Source organism: Amyelois transitella, chromosome 17, assembly GCF_032362555.1.
Source record: "Amyelois transitella isolate CPQ chromosome 17, ilAmyTran1.1, whole genome shotgun sequence".
Lineage (NCBI taxonomy): Eukaryota > Metazoa > Arthropoda > Insecta > Lepidoptera > Pyralidae > Amyelois > Amyelois transitella.
Window position 1 is genome coordinate 10,094,916 of NC_083520.1, and position 10,023 is coordinate 10,104,938.

Genomic DNA, 10,023 nt, shown 5'->3' on the forward strand with positions numbered 1-10,023 from the left:
TTTGTTACTACAATACATGGTAGGCCGAGCAGACTGTGTTTTAAGGAATTTATTTGACGTCAACCAAGGTTTTGAAATGAAAAGATATGACATTAAGTGATATTGTAAGTGTCCCATAGTAATGTATAAAAGTTTTGAATTTCAACGCTTAGTGTCCCTAAAAGTGCACCTCCTTTGAAATTTAATAATGATATCTATTTTTATTTTTACAAGTAGCACATATATTGATTCTGACAAATATTATACATGCATAACAAAATTTTATTCTATGATCGCATTAGAACGCATGAGTTTGAAGTTGGAGAGTGAGGCATTGGTTTGATCAAACTCATACAGACTGATGTCTTGTCGATTTATTGTGTGAATATATTTCTCCCCATTTTGTGAATGAACTTTTTGTATTTTTTTTTTAATAGCGTTTATAAATTGGTTTTGGTGTGTCCCAAATGTTTGTTAAAGAAAAGGTCTACCTATAATGCCTTATAGTATTTTTTGTATTATTTTTCTAACAACTATATTTCCTACTGTTGATTTTCGATTATCTTTAATTCCCGTGTGTTATACTTCCCGCCATGTTGGATTTGAATGAACTTAGTTACAGATATTTCGTGTTTCTTTTGATATGTATCTGGTGGTAAACTTTTAGTGGCGCGCGTAGCGCTAGGAATTAATGGTACTGTAGCGGGAGTGATGATTCGGCTCGACCGCCACCAAAGGGGAGATCTTCCGCCAGGCTAGGTGTTATGCCTGGGGAACTGCGCGACAGACGATGTTGAGTCGGAGGATATATTTTTGCTCTAATCCGTGAAATCTTTGTTTGCGCGATTTAGACTCTTCGCTGCTATTGGCTGAGCGCGTCATTTTCTTCGCTATGATTGTCAGTTGGTGTGTGACATTAGTGATGTCGCCACATTAGAAAAGTAGGTTGGGTAAGTAGAGTTCTGACCTCATACATTTGCGGTGACAAAATAAAAATTAGGACTTTGGTGATACATTCACAATAACCTACATTAATTTAATTAACATAAAAAAATATCGAACCACCTGTAACTATGAAACAATTTCCAGCCAAAACCAGAAGTATCGTCTGCGCCGGCGCCGATCACGCACCCCCTGTTCGGCGCCGAGCCGCAGCACGTGCCGCTCAACCCGATGTTGCCGCAACAGTCGCAGCAACAGTTGCCGCAACAATCGCAACAGTACGGCTACGAACAGTTCGCGCCGCAGTATGGCGTCCCGCCGCAGAATTTTAGCAGACAGGTAATGAATTGATCGGCCAAATCCAACAGAGTTATCAACTATTTTTGAAACATTAAAATTATTTGCAATTTAAATAGTTATGTACATTAGTTTGAATACTAACCGATGCTATTACGGTGAGGGCAGCCTGTGGTCACTGAGCGACTGAAAACCAGCGTGCTACTGATCCGTCTGCCTAAAAAAATGTAATACTTGTATTATTTATATATATAGTGTAACGTAACGTGGCTGTTAAAAATCAGTTATAACTGGTTATAGATGTTGCTACATCATTTTATACAAATGATCACTCTTCTATTCCAGAGCGATAGGCAGGGACTACATTTTTCCACTTGCCTGTTTAGATACATACATACATAAATCATGCCTCATTCCCGGTGGGATAGGTAGATAACTCATCTTTCCACTTACCATGATCCCTGCATACTTCTTTCGCTTCATGCACGTTCATAACTCTTCATGTAAGCTCGTCTCGGTCACTCTTGACCTGACTATTTGCTAGAACGTCTCCCCCTCTTCATTATTCATATCAATCAATCCCTTCATACAGGTTCTTTGCTTTACATTTTATTCATGACTAGCTGTGCCCGCGACTTCGTCCGCGTGAAATAGTTATTTTGGGCATCATTAATTCATTAATCAAGGGTGAATAATTTTCCCCATTTTTTTCACATTTTCCATTATTTCTTCGCTCCTAATAGTTGCAGCGTTATGTAATACTAGAGGCCGCCCGCGACTTCGTCCGCATGGAAACCCTATCAATCCCGCGGGAACTCTGGGATAAAAAGTAGCCTATGTGTTATTCTGGGTCTTCAGCTACCTACATACCAAATTTCATGGTAATCGGTTCAGTAGTTTTTGCGTGAAAGAGTAACAAACATCCATACAAACTTTCGCCTTTATAATAGTACCAGAGGCCGCCCACGACTTCGTCCGCATGGAAACCCTATCAATCCCGCGGGAACTCTGGGATAAAAAGTAGCCTATGTGTTATTCTGGGTCTTCAGCTACCTACATACCAAATTTCATGGTAATCGGTTCAGTAGTTTTTGCGTGAAAGAGTAACAAACATCCATACAAACTTTCGCCTTTATAATAGTAGTAGGATAACCTAAAGCCTTCCTCGATAAATGGTCTATTCAACAGAAAAAGAATTTTTCAATTTGAATCCGTAGTTCCTGAGATTAGTGCATTCAAACAAGCAAACAAATTCAGCTTTATAATATTAGCATACATAAAATTTCCTCACAGGTAGAAAGTCCAGCACCGGTCGCTCAAATAGCCGAGCCGCAGGAGAAGTCGCCGATACCTGAACAACATATCATACTCCAGTCTGTATTCGATGGCTTGAGAAAAGAATGCGCCGACAGGGCGCCCAACCCAGTAAGTTTATACTTTACGCTATTAGATAAAAGAAGAAGTGAAGGAGTGCCGTGTGGTTCCCGGCACCAATAAAAAAAAGAAATAGGACCACTCCATCTCGTTCCCGTGGATGTCGTAAAAGGCGACTAAGGGATAGGCTTATAAACTTGGGATTCTTCTTTTAGGCGATGGGCTAGCAACGTGTCACTATTTGAATCTGAATTCTATCATTAAGCCAAACAGCTGAACGTGGCCTATCAGTCTTTTCAAGACTCTTGGCTCTGTCTACCCCGTAAGAGATAAAGACGAGATTGTATGTATAGATAAAAGAATTCTTGGTATTCAAATTCGATTCAAATTCAAAATTTTATTTGTATTTGTTTGGAAATAAGCAACCTTTTTATTATTATTATTATTTATTCTAAAGATAGTTTTGCTGGCAGAACAAAAATAAAATAGTGACGATCGAGAGATACAAAAAAAGAGCTATTGTTAACATATAAGACCAGATTTTTTTAAATGTTTTTGTAATTGTTTTACCGTAAATGTAAAGTTATAAATTAGTAGGTACAGGAAGAGTGGAGTTTTAGTTGCATTTGTTTTTATATATTTCTCGTAACATATTATTATTATTGTACATGAACATACTGCGCATCGAATTTCAAGTTTATAAGCATACCCCTTAGTTGCCTTTTACGACATCCTACCTACATACACAAATTACCACGTCTACATCCCATGCAGGGTAGACAGAACCAACAGTCTCGCAAATACCGAAACGCCACGTTCAGCTCTATGGCTTCATAATGAGATTAATATAATCGTATTTATTAAATTTATCACTATTTGAATCTCAATCCTATCACTAAGCCAAATAGCTGAACGTGGCCTCTCAGTCTTTTGATGACTGTTGGCTCTGTCTACTCCGCAGGGATATAGACGTGATTAAATGTTATGTTTATGCTTTTTTAATGTCATCGTCATCATACAAGGATTCTTATTATTCTTTGTCCATATGTAGGTACTTAATAATATACTTTTGCAACGTTTTTGGTAAGAATTTATTTTTTTTACAGCAAACCAAGAGGAAATTGGATGACGTTCAGAGAAGACTTGAAACGTTGTACGATTTACTTCGAGATTATAGGGTGAGTGGACTTAATTATTTACTTATTTACTTATTCTTTATAATTACTTACTTGAACAGAGTCCTGAAGATGATAGCGGACAGGATGGACATAGATAAACATTCAAGTTTTTTTAAACATTCAATTTTTAAACATTCAATCAAAGTTTTTTTCTCATTCAAACCCGGGACCTCCGGTGTCACAGACAAGTGTACTACCGCTGCGCCACAGAGGCCGTTAACATACGTTTCAGGTTCCTGAGTGTACGCATAAAAATAATAGTAAAAATGAAATTCCACAGCTGTCAGAAAACGCGCTGAGCACGCTCCACGGTTGCGTCTCGCACGCACAGCGGGGTGAATACGACCTCGCCGCGCAGCTCAGCACGTCTCTGGCCACGGGCCCGGACTTCGCCACCGTGGCGTCTTTCTTGCCCGGCCTCAAGGTGTTGCTGCAACTAGCTGGCCAGTTACAAGTCTATATGCGATGAGAATAAAATGTTTCTTTGGAGCTATGTATGTATGTACTTTGTTTTCGAAATTGTTCGATGTTTAAATGTAGTTTGATTTAAATTTTTTATGTTATCTGTGGCATATTTGTTAGCCGGCTGCAACTTATGGTAGACTTTAATTTTTTAAATTAATTTATTTTTAAAATTGTGTGTATTTTTTAAACGAGGTGGCCTGTCAAACATACTAAAGATGCTATTCGAATGGAAAGTATAAAATAATTTTTTTTTTGTTAAATAAATATTTAAATTTTTTATATTTGATCTAAATAAATATAATAAAGTAGGATGAGACATAAATTAACAGTTTCAAATAGGAATAAACCCAACAATAAAAAATGTAAAGTTTAAAAAATATGTATGAAATCTTTAAAAAATGCAGGTGTTTTAAATGGCTTCCTCTAATTTATTTAAACGTTATTTGTCTCGAAGATAAAATATAATGTGTGTATTACATAAGTAACCATAAATTGAGTACTCTCTGTATAAAAATATATAAATTCTAATTATGTATGAAAAAGTCACAGAATACGTAAGTGTGAATTAAAGTTCTTTACAGGCTTGGTTGATATATGTAAAAATAATGCTCACAATTCTTATATATTTAACGTACAAAGTTATACGATTTTGTTTGCAATTATAATATAATTTTACATACAGATACATTATTAAAGTAAATACTTTTGTTCGTCCGAACATTGGCCCGCTTCACATCTCCTATTATCAATTATAAAATTGTTAATAAATAATGTTAGACAAGTAGTTAACATTTTTCTGAAGGTGCCTTTGATGAAATGTGGTTAGGTTAAGTATGGATTGATGCATTATTAACCAAAAATCTTAAATAGCGGGAGCGATGATTCGGCTCGACCGCCACCAAAGGGAAGAACTTCCGCCAGGCTGGTGTGATGCCTGGGGGACCGCGTGAAAGACTATTTTGTGTCAGAGTTTGCATTTAATCTCCAATCCGTGAAATCTTTGTTTGCGCGATTTAGACTCTTCGCTGCTATTGGCTGAGCGCGTCATTTTCTTCGCTATGATTGACAGTTGGTGTGTGACGTTAGTGATGTCGCCACTGTACTCCTTAATTGACAGGAGTCCAGCAGTTTTGCGAAATAATATTATGTTCCATATAAATACGTATTGTGTTTGCTAAATATAATTAAATTATAGTCTATAATTTTACAAAGCACAGAAGCCAGTTTTCCTATATGTATAATAAAACTATGGTATTGTTAATTCTGTAAGTACATAAAAAATATTAAAAAATTATAGTATAGTATATATAAAAAATAATAATTAAATTGGTACCGAATCTAAAAATATGATTAATAATTTTTTGTCTAACTGTGTATTTAAACATCATGCACAAAATACCAGTTGCTATGCAATTTGATATGTATTACTTGGGCAACACAACTAAGTTTGTTTTTTTTTGTTGCGTACGCGCAACAAAAAAAAACAAACTTAATTTTTCAGTCCAATCCCTAGACACGATTATTATACCACCTGCAAATAATAAGTTTGTCTCTCGCCTTTGAAGAATTCTGCTGTAAAACTGACTACTGACAATTCGTCCAATAAACATCTCATTGGCAGATGATTTGTCACTATTTTCAAATTGCCAGGCGTAAACAATATAATTTAATATTTTTATTTTTATATACCTATGTTATTCCTCGATTTTTGTCTCAGTCCAACTGTTTTTATATTAATTTGGCTTCCTACTTGCTCCAAAGACATTTTCCCTAACAGAACTGATATTTAATGTTTTTGAGTATCGACGCATGTTTTGTTTAAACGCTGATTAATTAATTAATATATTAATAACGATGTATTATAGATTTATTATATTGAAATATATTTTTAGAAATAATATATCTGGTGTTTCTTTTTTACATTTTTTACCAATTATTTAAAAAATCTAGATTTTATCAATATACTGTTTATTGTTTACTAGCTGTGCCCGCGACTTCGTCCGCGTGGAATAGTTATTTTGGGCATCATTGAAACCCTCAAGGATGAATAATTTTTCTTCATGAACTTATGATGATTATGAATTGCCATTCATGAAAAAATCCCCCAGGTGACGAATAGTACCGATTATGTTTGGCATAATAAATATTAATTTTAATTCACATAGATACATATTAATTTTAGGTATTAATTTTAAGTCACATACATATAGTCACGTCTATATCCCTTGCGGGCAGACAGAGCCAACATTCTTGAAAAGCTGAAGGGCCACGTTCAGCTGTTCGGCTTGATGATAGAAGAAGAAGAAGAAGAAAACTTTCCCATGGATGACGTTAAAGGTTTATAAACTTGGGATTCTTCTTTTAGGCGATGGGCTAGCAATTTGTCACTATTTCAATTTAATCATAAAGCCAAAAAGCTGAACGTGGCCTTTCAGTCTTTTCAAGCCTGTTGGCTCTGTCAACCCCGCAAGGGATATAGACGTGATGATATTTATTTATGTAAGTGCTCGCAATATTTCAAATCCGAAAGCTTAAGAATACAACCACTACAAACATTACGTCTACGGTGGTATTATATAAAAATGAAACGCAAATTATCGAAACAGCCGCTTTACAACAGCATTTAACGAGCTGAGTGCATCGGCATTACTTTAAATGCAGCGCTGAAGATCTAAAGTGGAAGGGAAATATATTTGTATACTCGCAGATTCGTTTTTTAACCGACTTTAAAAAGGAAGAGGTTCTCAATTGGCCCGGGTTTTTTTCAGATCAGCATTGAAGTGTAGCGAGAGCGATGATTTGACTCGACTCGCACAATGCTTAGGAGCGAAGAAATAATGGAAATTGTGAAAAAAAAACGGGGAAAATTATCATCCTTGATTATTGAATCAATGATGCCCAAAATAACTATTCCACGCGGACGCAGTCGCGGGCAATTAATTCTATCATTAATTCTCTCATTAAGCCACACAGCTGAACTTGGTCTATCAGTCTTTTAATGACTGTTGGCTCTGTCTACCCCGCAAGGGATATTGACGTGATGATATGTATGTAGAATTAGGTACTCAATTCTATCATAAAGTACCTATTTCTACCCCAAGAGGAATAAAGACGTGACATTGACATGGACTAACTAACCGTGTGGTTTTGAGCAGAAATAAAATTGTTCTCGTTCAGTGTGTGCTGTAGGAGGTCTTTTACAACTTTGCTTTTAATAGTTACGATACACATCTGTGACTTTTAGTGGTTCCAAGTCAATTTTCGTATAAACATAAAAAGAAAGAGGAATAAAAAGCAATTTTAAAAGACAGTAACTTAGGTACAATAATATCGTCTATATTTTCCAATCAAACGGAACAGTTTCCACAACTCTTAGCCGAGATTACCCTATTCAAGAACTCAGCAAACGGTACTGAAAAGATTGGAAAATCTCAAGAATCGACTCGATTCGTTCATCGCAATATGTTGGAAGACTTTTTATCGAATGAATAATATCTCGATACAATGCCGATTCGGAGTATTGCGTGCGGGCGGCGCCAGACGAACAAACTTGTATTGCGATCGACCTTTTGTTCAGTATTACAATAGTATCGGATTTAAGGTGAACAGTGTTAGGGACCGTGTGCCGTGTGGTTCCCGGCACCAATACAAAAAATAATAGGACCACTCCATCTCTTTCCCATTGATGTCGTAAAAGGCGACTAAGGGATAGGCTTACCAACTTGGGATTCTTTTTTAGGCGATGGGCTAGCAACCTGTCACTATTTGAATCTCAATTCTATCATTAGGGCCAAATAGCTGACCGTGGCCATTCAGTCTATTTGAGACGGTTGGCTCTGTCTACCCCGCAAGGGATATAGACGTGACCATATGTATGTATGTATGTATGTGTTAGGGACATGACGACCTTGACGCGATTTTCATATTTCCGTTTCACATTTTATCTGAGGTGTTAGTGCCAGTTTTACCGTATCTTCCGTACAGTTTTTTTTTGTATCAAACGCGAATTTGTATGTGATTTGATCAGCGCCATCTAGTGGTAACGCGATGGTACTAATGCAATTCCATACAAATTCGTGTTAACTTGCTCGACGCGTTTGATCGAGTAAAACTCACACTAACTAAGGTCTTTTCGTCATACGTAGGTAAGCTTTGTCTTAAATGATATCATACTTATTCCCTGTCGTGGTATATTTACGTCACTATTCTCACTTTCCTCCACTACACACTACACCTTTTTTGTCGTATGTTCTTGACGGTGAAGTCGTGGTTAAGAGCGCGTATAAACTCCATTCCGTCTTTTCAAGACTGTTGGCTCTGTCTACCCCGCAATATACGGAATATGTACGGGATATAGATGTGACCATATTTATGTATGTATGTATGTATAAACTTAGTACAATATCAGATTCATCTGCGCATTCGTTTAGAGGTACGCAGCACTGTTTCTCGTCATTTAACTAAGTAAAACAGATGCTTAGCAGACATTCTTATTGACAGAGTCGTTTGGTCAGAGCTTTTATTTATTCATGCTAGCGCAGAGAAAATAGTATCATCACACATTCGTTATATTAAATCTGTAGCGAACCCAAAATTATTGATTCCCAAAATAAAAACTTCATGCATTTAATGACAGCAGTGGAATTCAGTATACTTATTTGAAAAAAAAAAACAAATTACAATTTCTGAAATCATACCTTCCAAAAATAAACTGATCATCCAAACAGGAACTTCGAATCCTTACACCGACATCATTTCCATTTTTTATTTAAGTGTATCTATTTAAAATAAGTTTCACTTGTTATTTAAGTGTCTAACTCAAAATCGGAAATATCTTAAAGTATCGCAATGTATTCATTAGCTAAATGCAGTCATCGCCTTAAGCGAGTGCATAAAAACTAGCTATTCGCCGAAGTTTGCTACGAATGTAATGATTTGCTGAGCAGCGCTTTGTTAAGAACTTTTAGTTTCGACTGAGCTTTGAAAGCTTTCGAAATAGCAGACAAACGTCGTGGCTTCAAAACGCTCTGAATGGCTGAGTTTGTCAAACTATAGGTTTACAAGAACTTATTTCCTGAAGCTAAGATTTACATTAGCAAATTAATTCTTTCTAACTTAAGCGTTTTATCGGTCGTTTATTTACAGTTGTTATTTTAAAAGCTCAGGGGTCTTCATTAATAAGATGAATTTCATAAGTAAAGTGTGTAAGTATATTTTTAATTATGGCAAGGTAGGGCAAAGCTAGCTAGACGAACGTATCTTGATCAAATTAAGGACGTCCTGGTAAAGGGTCAGGTCAAGAGTACCCGAAACCGCCGAGCTTGCATGAAGAGAGTTATGAATGTGGATGAAGCGAAGGAAGTATGCAGAGATCGTGGCAAGTGGAAAGATGTAGTCTCTGCCTACCCCTCCGGGAAAGAGGCGTGATTTTATGTATGTATGTATGTATTGTTAAGCTTATAAATTGTTTTGTCACAATTTGAATTTAGATTCCATCATATGAGCCATAAGTATAGCTCAACGCGGCCTTACAACCTTTCAATCTTTTCAAGACTACAGACCCTGTCTGTGTCTGGCAAGAAGGGCGCACGGGGGGGGTTTTAGTGGGTAGGCTGGTATATTAAGTGCCAGGAATCCCACACTCTCCCGGGTGAAAACCCGGGGTTTTGTTTTTAAAAAGGATTTCCCCTTCGATAACAAAAAAAAGGCCCTGCCTATGTCGCAAAGATTAAAGCCATGATTATGAATATATATGAAAAATATAATTCAAAACATGTCGTGATCAATG

General features: G+C 36.5%; 1 protein-coding gene across 5 annotated transcripts in view; it reads left to right on the forward strand.

Annotated features, from left to right (window-relative positions):
* LOC106137471 (protein transport protein Sec31A) overlaps positions 1-6,135 on the forward strand; it is a 33,084-nt gene extending 26,949 nt beyond the window's left edge. For all 5 annotated transcript variants that reach the window (XM_060948732.1, XM_060948735.1, XM_060948734.1 and 2 more), the window contains 4 exons: positions 1,069-1,260; positions 2,512-2,643; positions 3,699-3,770; positions 4,051-6,135. In XM_060948732.1, coding sequence (XP_060804715.1) covers positions 1,069-1,260; positions 2,512-2,643; positions 3,699-3,770; positions 4,051-4,239 — 585 coding nt within the window. In that variant the 3' untranslated portion in view covers positions 4,240-6,135. The remainder of the gene's footprint in view (positions 1-1,068; positions 1,261-2,511; positions 2,644-3,698; positions 3,771-4,050) is intronic.
* The last annotated feature ends 3,888 nt before the right edge of the window (positions 6,136-10,023 follow it).